The 12,944-nt window shown below is 38.2% G+C and overlaps 1 protein-coding gene across 1 annotated transcript in view; it reads right to left on the bottom strand.

Annotated features, from left to right (window-relative positions):
• LOC135772987 (glutathione hydrolase 7) overlaps positions 1 to 12,944 on the bottom strand; it is a 31,011-nt gene that overhangs the window by 5,742 nt on the left and 12,325 nt on the right. The window contains exons 10-11 of the mRNA XM_065282582.2: positions 1,538 to 1,665; positions 877 to 965 (exon numbers count right to left, since the gene is read on the bottom strand). Coding sequence (XP_065138654.2) covers positions 877 to 965; positions 1,538 to 1,665 — 217 coding nt within the window. The remainder of the gene's footprint in view (positions 1 to 876; positions 966 to 1,537; positions 1,666 to 12,944) is intronic.

Below are 12,944 nucleotides of genomic sequence, written 5' to 3'. Positions count from 1 at the left end.
TAAGACACATTGTGGGAAGTCCTGGGGTGTTATATGCTACTCAGTCTAAAACTATTTTGGTTATTCCTTTAAAAAAATAACACCTCTCACTCAGTAATATTATATAACTGCCAGTGTACATCATCCTACTTATTACACAGTTACTTGCCACATGGGTAAATATACATACCTGTCAACATTGGGTTGGGAATAAGTATTTTTTACTACTACACAAGGAAGACCCTTGAATGAGTATACCTTGTATCATAAATTTTCTATGGCTCTCTTGCATTTGCAAGGGATTTGTTATACACATAGGTCATAGAGGTTGCATTCCTTAACACATTTTGAGATAAGCAGTAAAGCACACAAAGCAGTGGTTCCCAACATGCAAAGTTATAAAAACTGCACACCACACGCACATCCAAATGTGCAAGTTTGTGTAAGCTTGTGTAGCTTTGCACGCAGCTTGTCATCCAACTTCATCCTCTTTTTCGTCTTCTTTATCCACTATTCTTCTTCTTGTTTTATTGGTGGATGTTGTTTGAGTGAAATGTTACAGATATACTGCTGCATGCTTTTCCGGAAGTGAATTTGGCAAACATTAAATATGGGCAGTGGGATTTTTATAAAAAGATAAAAATACGGAAGAAACACAGGAAATTATTTAAACGGGATGATGGTGGGATGAAATGGTAAAATACGGGAGAATCCCAGAAAAAAATGGGAGGATTGACGAGCATGTGAATATATGCTAACAAAATATTAATTAAAAATATATTTACTTTTATACTTATTTGCTCATATGTGTGTTATGTAACTGATTCTAATACCTGTTTTTACAAAAGTTTCAGAATTTCACTTAGTACTGAGGAGAACATTAATCACATCAATCACCTTAGCATCTGTGCCACAACTTCTGAAACGGAGCCATCAAACTTTGGGTCTCCAAGTCCACTAGCCTGGGACAAAGCGATCTTCAAAGACTACGAATTTAAACAGACAGAAAATAAATATCAGAACTACATGTACAGCAGCATATACAGTGGTTTAAAAAAGTGTTGGCCCCTTTCTGATTTTTTTTGCATGTTTGTCAAAACAAACAAATTTAAATATTAATCAAAGATAACACAAGTAAACACAACATTAAAACATAACTGTGGTTTATCACAACGGAGTTCAGTTTCCCTAACCATAACCAGGCCTGATTACTGCCACACCTGTTCAATCAAGCAATCAAGAAATTACTGAAAAAATGGACCTGCCTGACAAAGTGAAGTAGACCAAAAGATCCTTTAAATGCTACACATTATGCCAAGCGGGAAAATATCGTATTTATAATCGCGGGTTAATTGCCTGCAATTTCGATATTTCCCTGCTTGTCAGTGAACTACGGCTCTGTGTAGTAAATGCCGCTCCATCTGAAAGCAGCTGATGGGATTTATTACTAATCAAGAAACAAACTTTACTGACGAGATGCGCATGACAATCGCGTGTGATTTATCGTGCAGCCCTACAATAAATCAATCATTTTTAAATCAATCAAAACATGTAGTACCTCAGCTATCCAGTGGAAAACTGTGTTCCTCGGCACCTGATTTGTGATGTTATATCCCTCCAGGATGTTTAGAGCTGAGAGGAGAGCAGCTCCCGCGTGGGGTGGAGGGACAGCTAAGACCTTGTAACCTACCAGTGGTAGTAGAATAAAAAGCATTAAGTAGTGAATTTCACAGCAACTGCATCAGCGCTGGATACTCGAGGTAACTTTATGTTATAGACCTCAGCAATGAGCTTCTCTACTGTCATTTCAAGTGTGTGTGCACTAATTCACTAATTTATTGAAGTAGTGAATGAAGTGAAGTACTTGGGGATTATTTTGGATAAATGTTTAAAATTTGAGAGTCAGGTTAAATATATTTGTAATAAGGTTAAACCAAATTTAAATTGTTTTCGTTTTATCAGAAGGAACCTGTCATATCAAGCTGCAAAATTATATATGCATGCAATGATTTTTTCTCATCTTTCATATTGCATCACATAATGGTCACAGGCTTCCTCAACCACTATGAAACCTATAGTCTCAATATACAAACAAACAATAAAAATCATGGATCAGAAACCACTAAAATGGCACAATTGCCGTATTTTAAGGAAACACAACCTTTTCACCTTTGAAAATTTTATCAATTTTAGTATTTTAAGATTCTTTTTTAAATGTCTAAATAATCATGTGTCAGAATTATTCTCTCAAGTGGCCATCAGGCATCAGAGTTCTCACAGAGCAATAACACGAGCCACTAGCTGTGGGGATTGTTTGGTCCCAAGATGCAAGACTTCTTTCTGTCAGTCTGCTCTTTCTGTAAAGGGGGCCAAACTTTGGAACTCTTTACCCACTGAGCTAAAATTAGAAACTAATAGTAAAACTTTTTAAAGGTCTTAAACAATGGCTTAAGTCTAAACAACAGTGCTCACATGAATAGTCTTTAAATAATTGATAACTTGTTCATATTATCTTTGTTCTGTATTTTATTTTGTTATTTATATTGAAAAGGCTTGCATTTATCATTTATTTTTTTATTTTTTTTCTCTCTCTCTGTCTTCTTTTTTGGTATTTTAATTGCTCTATCTTTTAAAAGTCACCTATGGACAAGTGTTGCGAATTAGCACTCGTGCTAAAACACTTAAACAATGCATCTGGTTTGTCCAATGTATTTGCTATGTCCATATCAAATAAATTGTCATTAAAATTAAAATTATTAAATTCGGTTCAGATACAATGGGTCTCATTCACTAACGGACATTTTAACTTACAAATCATGATTCAACCAAAACGTTCATACTAAAATTTCTTTTAAATATATGCAAAAACGTAAGAATAACTTAGACCACCTGTATGCAATAATCATGAACAATGAAAAAATATATCAAATATAACACATATATATTATAGGGTTCTTTTTCCTTGTTCATGATTATTGCGCAAGTGTGGTCTAAGTTGTTCTTATGTTTTTGCAAACATTAAAGCAACACTATGTAGTTTCCATTTTAAAAATGACTTACAGCTCCCCCATGTGGTTGAAAAGCGCAACAGTGCCTGGTATCAGACACTCTTCTGCAGGCAGGGGGAGGGGCGGGGCTGTGTTTCCTACCCTCCACCGCCACTTTCAGAGTGTGCTTGTAGCAGCTAGGAGGCTGCTCAGGTTGCAGCAACAGTACAATTTGTCCAGTTAAAAGTTGTTCTATCACTGAAATAATTTTAGAGACATTATTTAAAGGTAAAAAAACTACATAGTGTTGCTTTAAGAAGAAATTTTAGTATGAAAATTTTTGTTGAATCATGATTTGTTAGTTAAAATGTCTGAACACACATTTCACAAACAATTTAGTGCGTACGCATGCTAAGTGAATGAGACACACTGACCTTTACCTTTATTTTCATTTAAATTCAGGCCCTGTTTACATTAGAGCATTAAAATGATCCTCGTCTATATTGGCATTTCAAAAAATATCTTCGTCCACACTATACACGGCCATAAACACATAGGGCCCTATCTTGCAGCCAAGCGCAATTGACTTTGTCAGTGACGCATGTATCATTCATATTTTGCACCGGTGCACAGCGGGTTTTTCCCTCCACAGACGCACGTCGGCAAACTAGGGAATGAACTTGCGCTCCCTGGGCGGTTCAGCGCAAAAAAGGAGGCGTGTTCCGGCGCAAACCATCCCTGGTGCTATTTTGCAGTTTCAAAAAACAATTGCGCCACTGACCAGAAAAAAAAAGTTTTAAGGGGCGGTGAATTTGTCGATTTTATTGTTTTATACTGTTGCCTGATATCTACTTCTGATGTCCGCGTGGTTTTTACATTCAAAAACATCAAAAACAATAAGTAATAGGCTATTTTGTAACATGGATTAGTGGCTCTCTGGAGAAATGGTTCGTTTGAAGGGGCGGGCCGCATTGAAGACCTGGACGTAAACACCCACTGCTATGATTGGACGGCTTCATTCACCGTCATTATATGTGGGCAAATGTTTTAAAAACATTAATGTGATAAAAATAGCAGCCGAACACAAATATGTTTGAGCCACAAAAGATTCTGGGTGCTAAATATGATACACATAAATGACAATACGTATATTAAAGTAGAAACAAAACTCGACGTGACTAAATTACCGTATACAACACAGTAAGCGCGCATCAGAATCTAAACTGCGGCTAATAAATCCTTATCAATAACTTTGTATAATTCGATTGTGCTTGTGAGGTTGCTTTTAAATTCACGTAATGTTAAATACCACAGTTATATGATAAAAAATAAGCTTTGTTGAGTGTTTGACCTTTCAAACGTAACTCGCCTAAATTACCGTATACAACACAGTAAACGGGCATCAGAATCTAAACTGCGGCTGATAAATCCTTCTTTATAAATAACACTGTATATTTCTACCGTTAAATTACAGTCGTGTTGTTAAGTGGTGTATCTTTATTAATCGTTTAATGTTTTTAGTACATTAAAACAGTCAAACATTTAGACACGGATGTTACAACAGACATATCAAGCGATCTCTTCTAACAAAGCAATAGTGAAACGCAGTAACTTAAATAAAGTAAAATGTCTTACTGTGTATAATGCTGTGTCATTGTTGTCAGATCCAATATAAGTGGTGCTTTTAATCACAGTCTCTCTGCAAATCCAGCATCGACTTCTTTCCAAATAAATCCGTGTACACAAAGTTAACAAACACTCCCCACACGAGCTGGAACTTCTTAAAAAGCAAACTTTTTCCAGGCATTTAATGTTATGTTCCAAGCCTCCGAATTAAAGTATTTAGCTTCTGTGTTGTTCCCACGCGGTTCTTCCACAACCGAAAATGCGTTTCCAGTCTATCATAACAGATCACCGCGTCAAAATAAAAGTCTCTCAGAAAAAATGTAATTTTGGTTACATTTGTCAATCTTTAAAGACATATTTACTTGTTGAGACACACGTGTGTCACGCGAAGCTGTGGGCGGGACTTCAAAAGTGGTCCTTGTATTTGGCTATGGGGCGGTGCTTCAATTCTACTTTGACGTCATAGATTTCCGAATTCCACACTGGCTTGTTTTACTGGCTTGGTGCCAAAAACTGTTATATTTCAGTAGCATGGATGTTTTCAGTTCTGAAACTTGCAGGATGTTCATTTAAGTATGATGACCTCTTATATAACAAATTATCAAGTTAAAATTGAGTATTTGATTCACCGCTCCTTTAAAGTCAGTGGCGCGTTGCGCGTTGTTCATTATGCTATTTTAAGGGCGCATGCTTGACCATAATGTATAGCGTGCACAACGCGCGCACACTTTGCTTATCTAATCTTATTTTATGTAAATAATAATTAAAATGTTTTCATAAGAAACCTTAATGTATATGAACTTGATTTGTAAGAGTACTTTGGGGTTGGACCTTGCTTGCGTTTCTTGGGTCCGATTTCAAAGCCCCCAAACCCTTTCAGCGGTGAGGGTGGACGCAGCGATGTCCTCTGCTGGTCAGGTCCTGTGTAGAGGCAGATCCACCTCCCGTTACACGGCGTGCCCGATTTATGCTGGCAAGCTTGGGATTCCCCCGTCTCCTGACATCATTGTACTTGGCGCAACGATGGGGATGCCAGCTGATGAGACTTGTGGCTATTTCCTCTCACGCCTGTTTAACCTACGCTGATTTGGGCGGGTTTCTCCTATCCCCATACAAAACAACTTCTCTGTCTTTGACTGCTCTTACAAGAACGTGGGTCTCCTCGGCTGTGAACCGCTCCTGGCGTGCGCCTGGTAAATCCGTCATAATAATAGCAACCCGCCATGGAACTTGCGTCCTTGCGTTTAAAAGGAATGTTGGATAGCGTTCTGATTGGTTTATTTGACGTTACACCCAAACCACACCTATGAATAATGAACCTACTTCAGACCAACCCCTTATTGATTTGCGCCAGACGCAAGAGTTATTTCTCACGCCGGGAAAATAGCAACAACGCCCAAGATCCACCCACAAACTCACTTGCGCGTTGCGCTTCGCACTTGCGTTTCAGATCGTTAAAATAGGGCCCATAATACTCTGATTCATGATTTTACATTTCCTTTGGTGTGTTCGTGTGTACATATATTAAATATGTAAATATTAGGACCCATTTAAAGGGTACCCAGTGACAGCTTTTGTTCTGAGAGTGTAGGGCCCACAATTTACTCAAGCCCAGGGGCCCCCACCCCAGTAAGTCCTGCCCTGGACTCCATTTATGAAGGCTGAAAACGGTGGCATAGTCTAGAGTTCTCAACAGGTCGGTTCCAGGGCTGGACTGGTAATCTGGCATACCGGGCAAATGCCCGGTGGGCCGACGTCCTTGGGGGCCGGTGAATATAATATGATTTTTTTATTGGCAAACAACCGGCCCATAAACTTGGACAGTGGCCCATTGGTTCATTTTCCATACTGACACTGGACTGGCCCAATCATCTCATAACAAGCTTCACCGTCCCCCTCTGTTTCTTGTTTCAGATGGACAGAAACAGAGAGCGATAATCTGACACAAGAAACAGAGAGCGAGTATCATACAGACGTATCATACATCTCACACTATTTTTGTCTGACCAGCCACTCGTACATCGCGCAACGCAGCCCGTTGCTTTCTTTCTTTCTTTGTTTTAATGGAATTCATTAATGGCGCTAAAAGGTGTGATGGCAATGTACTGCATTTTCCAAAAACGTTAGCGTAAGATTTTTTTTTTTTTCGGACAGACTGCTAATCAGCAGCCCATTGGTTCTTTTTTATATGACATTTGGCTAGCCCAATCTCAACTTTTAGCGCATTTTATGAAGCATGCGGTGTCAGTGTGCATCTGTCAAAATAAGAGATGACTGAGAACCGAGTTGATGTGCGGTAAGCAGAACTGCTTTCTGTCATTAGATATCCTCCTGATAAAACACAGTCAAAAACACAAGTGATAGACCAATGGCTGTTTGCAAAATGACACTGCAATAAAATACAGTGTGGGCAGAATTATTATGTAGCTAAATCAAACTTTTGTTCACAGTTTTATAAAACATATTTTACTAATTGCAAACCAAATTAATCTTTATAACTACCATTAATTTAGTAAATAAAGCATTTATAAGTAATACGTTATTGTTAATTGGTTGGCTGGAGAAAAAAAACACCTTATATTCAAGTGTGCAGAATTATTAGGCACATTTTCTTTTACATTTAAAATGGGCCAAAAAATGTTTAACACACACAGTGGAAATGAAGAGCTCTTTTCCAAAACGCGATAAACGCCATTTAAAAAAAAATGAGTTTGTCATGTAATTTGGCTGTGTACTGAACCTATTCACTGCTCCATGAATGTTTTATGTCAAATTATTACATTTCCTTGTTAAAATGTAGGTACAAGATGCCGTTCTTTTCCAAAACGCGATAAGCGCCGAGCCTATTTTTAGCCTAAACGCGATTTATCCTCTCGACCAATCAGAACTCGATGAGCGTTCGACGCAATCCAATGGCGGCGCTCTGAACAGATGTTTGTTTATGTTCATTCATTACTCAAAATGAGGATTAATGTCATGTTAATACATCACCCGGAGAAGGTACCCGTTTGCAAGGCGATCTTCATCAAAGTGTTTGGTATGTGCAACTTTCGTTTCAGAACTGGCTCGTTTAATACCGTTTTGTACGTTCGCGATAAAGTTTTTTTCCTGTGAAGAAGCCTGCTAACGTAACATGAAAAGTACTGAATAGCTCGATAGCCTGCTGATAGACAGACTTGCGTTTGATACATTGACCAATGTCGTGCAAAATTACAAAATGTGGGTAGTGAACAATGCAGGGACATCTGTAAAGTTGTGCTTTTTGGATTGGACATTATGAGCGTGTTGTTACATGGTATGTCATTAAGAACAGAACGAGCCGAGGGGAGCTCGCTGTGTGTGCGTGTGAGGTTAATACAAACTGTGTGTTAGTTATGTGTAATTCTGTTTATTTCAAACTGGCTCCAATGTATATCACAATATGAATAATTTACTTATTCATTTATAGTATGAAGAGTCCCTGAGTATATGTTGCATATTCTCTTATTTGTTTTTTTGTTTTTTTTTAAAGAAAAAACATACATTTATGGAAAAAATATATGGATTTATAGCGTTTTGAAAAAAAATAAAATGAACTTTGAATTTATAATCAACAATATTGTTGTTTGATTTAATAATCATTATTCAACATGTTCAGATTGAGCAAAAAAACCATTTTAACAGTATAAATTGAATATTCACAAAATGTGTAGGTCTAGGTAAAACATGTACTTTTTCTGAAAACTATTGAAATGGATTTATAGCGTTTTGGAAAAGAGCTCTTCAAATTTATTATTTAATGTCCATAAGAAAGATGCCATGCATGGAAATTGCAAAATTGAGGTGTGACCATTAGACAAGAAATCCTGATTCGGGCAGCAAAGGCATAATATAGGATGAAAGTAAAAGATATATACAAAATTAATTTTGGTTATTTAAATTAATGTGGTTTGGAATTGGTAAAAGGTGTTCAGAAAAAAAGTGATCCAAATATTCTGCAAACACTGTAATGGGACTCGTGGCTCTGCCGCGAGACTGCGACTTCATTGTAACATTTATCAGGTCTCAGTGTTATCATAAGGTGTTCAGAATGGTTAGTTTACAGTTTTTCTCAATTGCTTTGGCTCATTTCTTGAAACAGAAATTACATTTTCAAAAGTCTAAGATCATTTGGCAAAACAGTCTTACAGTTCAGCACAACACTATAGCTCACTTGCAAAAGCTCATACCTCTCCCAAAACAGTTCACTCATTTGTCAAAACTACATTTCTTTCTCATTTAAACAGTCAGTGCCTCCAAAATGCTTCGTCCATGTGGCATTGTGTAAGCACTGCAAGTCAAAATGTTTAGATGTTTTGTCATTATGACAAGGGACCATTGAAATATCCCTTATGTCCACCTTTTAAGTCTTAGACCAGTCCTTCATTGACAATGGTTACTCTACTGTTTTTTTGTATAGCTAACAAAATACAATTGTGTATAAAACTGGGGAAAAAAAGAAATAGCATTTTAGGGTAAGAGTAGCCTCCAAGGTTTGACATCACACATTGCACTCATACTGCCAATGAAAATTGTAACCACTTTTATTCACACGCAAAGTAACTTCCATACATTAGAGTAAAAAATATATATATACAGCATAATATACTGTAATAAAAATACAAAAAACAATGAAAATTATATGAAGCCTACAATGCTGTAAATAAAGCTGGAGTTTCACAACTAACAGTTCTTCACTGGTCGCTGTCCTCACCTTCCCTATCCTGGCCACCGTCCTCACCCTCAACGCCATCTACACACTGCTGTCTCTTTGGCCACAGATTTGCATGGAGCAGGGACCTCTGATCTTGAGCCCAATGCTCATACACTTTCCACCTCCAAGCAGAGAAAAACTCCTCAATATGAATAAGGAAAGAAGAGTAAGGTGGTAGGAAAACCATGACCATCCTTGGATGAGTAGTGAACCAGTCCATGATGAGCGGGCAACAGTGGAAATTCACATTGTCCCATACAATTACATATTGTGGTAGGTGAGGCCCTACGAGACCTTTCTTATTTTTAGGGATCAAATCAAAATGAAGGTGGTCCTAGAATATGAGGAGCTTCTGTGTATTGTATGGGCCAAGACTGGGGATGTGAGTGGCCACATCATTCTCAGATATGGCAGCACACATAGTTATATTGCCCCTCACAGTCCAGGGACATCCACTGTGGCCCGGTGGCCAATAATATTACGGCCATGTTTTCTGTCCTTGGCCAAGTTGAAGCCAGCTTCATCCACAAACACAAGGATGTGAGGGGTCTCTTTCCTTCCAATGCCATTATTCTCTTAAAAAGCGTAAACTCCTCCTACGTTAGTCAAGTTCTAGTTTCACCTGACTGTCAATTGCTATAATAAATTTAACAAATGTTCAAAGGATTCATATATGGTATTTATGGTATTATGTTCTTGACTAATTTTGACAATTGAACAGAGTATTGTGAATGTGATGACTTATACAATGAAATGACGCTGACATGTTTTGAAGCGAACAACCATTAGACTGAGAATCAACCAAACAGTTTAGTTCAACAAGATCTATTCACTTGGAAATTGTGCTAAAGGAAGGCTACCTGTACTTAATCATTTTCAAAGATGTACTGATATATTGAGACATGTACTTAGACATTTGCAATTTGATGAAATGAATGAGAAATTCAATTCTGTTGTGAACAATTGCCAAGTGGTTTAGAGGTTTGTCCATGTTGTTTTGAAAATGTAATTTCTGTTTCAAGAAATGAGCCAAAGCAATTGAGAAAAACTGTAAACATTGTGCACTCACTGGCTAACACTATTATTTTTAAAACCTGCAAAGCCTTTTACAGAGCTTACATTTTTGTAATGTCACATGTCAGCCAGCTCTTATACTTTTCTACTTAATCATTATATGGAGTTGGTAGTCAAGGTTGCACAAAGATTTGTGATCCTATTTAGTGGGCCGGTCTGGGCCAAAACGCCATGGCCAATTTTTTGTCCCAGTCCAGCCCTCGTCGGTTCAGCCTGAAAAACCTGACGGGACCCGCGGGTTCAGGTCAAAAATATAAGCAAATGACTCAGGTCAGGTTGGACGTCTGGCTTAATCTTTTCCACTCAGTGAATTTTTTTTTATTAATTATTGCTGCTGTTTACCGTTAAGAAAGTCTGGCTGATGCGTGCAATGTGCATCACGCAGAGTTGCGGGGGCAGACTTGATGCCAATGCGTGCACGCCTTTAGCCTGGAGAAGAAGATGAAGTTTGTGAAAAGTAAACTTGCCGCGGGTGAATTCACCGCCATTATTACAGGAGGGGTAGCCGCTGGCTGGGTACATGTTTGATTTCTTTTTATTTTTTATTGTGTGATTTTTATTTAAGGCATATATATATATATATATATATATATATATATATATATATATATATATATATATATATATATATATATATATATATATATATATAAATATATATATAGCCTATTTATATATTTAAAGTTTATTGTTTCAGTTGTTTGTATTGTTAAAAGGCATGAACATTAAAGGTTGATTTGAATTCCCGTCTGCTGGTCATGATAATACGTATATGAGAAGAAAAAAAGGGGGCGGCGTCGGGCTGCGGGTCGGGTTCGGGCAGATAATTCACATTGATGTGTCGGGTTACATCGGGTCCGGGCTTTAAAAGCCACAGGCCGGGTCGGGTTGTAATTTTCAGGCCTGTTGAGAACTCTAGCATAGTCTAAATGAAAGGCGTAAACATGGCAAAAGTAATGCGTTTTAAACCTGAAAGCCATTATGGTAAACATGACCTCAGTAATTATTTAAAATAGATAAGTGCACTTACCACTAAAGAGGCCTTAATTACTACTACAATGAAGTGCCATTTATCACAGTTTCAATGATTGTGAAAGAATCTCATTGTGTCATTGTACAACAGATCAAGCTAAAGTTTTTGGTTTACACCAGGGGTTTTCAAATTGGGTGAATGTGAGCCTCCCCTTAGAGTAGGTAAGGACAGCCAAGCCCCCCCTCCCCAAAATCCCGTCCGCCTGCCCTAACCCACACATAAAAAAAAAAGATTTTTAAAGGTTGTTTGTTTTGTTGCAATTGCAATGCATAATACTAACATACAAAGGTAACTCTTTGACATAACTCATCCAATTAGTTATTTTTTTGAGTGCACACACCTCTTCAGTAATGCCATCTTTTGTGTGTTCCAGGCAATGATGACATTCAATATCTGATTGAAAACATTTTATTTCCACAACTTTTTTAAAAAGTGCATTCATAAATGATTCTTTGCAACAGCAAATAATTTCCAACTTCATGCAGGCCTAATTGAGGCTTAAAATCACTGAGCATCAGTTGACAAGTCAACAAAACATGCTTAAAAATACAACAATACAACAAGCGCCAAAAATACAACTAACGACACTCCACGGCTGCAATCGGTGCGTGTTTCTGCGCATATTTGAAGGAGATTGTCTCAAACAAAATCAGCACAATGGACAGCTCTCTGATCAATTAAAAAAACAACGCTGTTTGTTCACGGAACACATAACATCTAACAGTCAACTGCATTGCAGGTATATCAGATCGAACAGCTTAACATAGTTTCATCAAATTTTTTTTTACGATTTCAGCCACATAAAACCTTAAAAAACAAACAAAATGCCATTCACATAATGTGTGCTACGAGCGGCATCAACCCCATGGCCCAACCAATTTATGCATCAACACAACATAACTTTGACTTTCAATTTTATCGTCAATATCAGTGGGAACAATGAGGCCTCGCTTTTGATGCGCAGAGGTGTTCGATGCGGGGCTGCACTGCAGAGAGAAATAAACGCAAGTCGTCCTCCACCTGCAGCCTTGATCTGTATTTGTTTTTAATCAGTGTCAGTGCGGAAAACCCACATTCACACAAGTAGGTGGAGGTGAAGGGGATTAGGACTTTCATAGCCTTCGTGGAGATCTGGGGGAACTCGCTCTCCACAGACAACCAGAAACGCGTGATCGGCATTTCTCCCAGTCTCTGCTTCAAGTCCATATTCGAGCTGAGCTCGATCAGGGCCTCCTCCTCTTGCAGGCTCAGTCCATCACCGGGTGTGTGGGGGAAAGAGAACGGATTTCTTACCCACTGATTTCCCAATGCGTCCTCTCCGAAATACTCGCCAAACTGGTCACGCAACCCATTTAAATGCGCAGCGATGATCGGTTGTACAGAGTTAAGAGGCAGCCCTGTCTTCTCCGCGACATCCTCCAGGGTTGAAAACATTTCCAACGAACCTCGTTCAACACGAGCACACCACAAGTCCAGCTTTTTCCTGAACCCAGACACTTGGTCGTGTGCCGAA

The sequence above is a fragment of the Paramisgurnus dabryanus genome, chromosome 21 (genome assembly GCF_030506205.2).
Source record: "Paramisgurnus dabryanus chromosome 21, PD_genome_1.1, whole genome shotgun sequence".
Classification (NCBI taxonomy): Eukaryota; Metazoa; Chordata; class Actinopteri; order Cypriniformes; family Cobitidae; genus Paramisgurnus; species Paramisgurnus dabryanus.
This window is presented reverse-complemented; position numbering and strand designations above follow the sequence as displayed.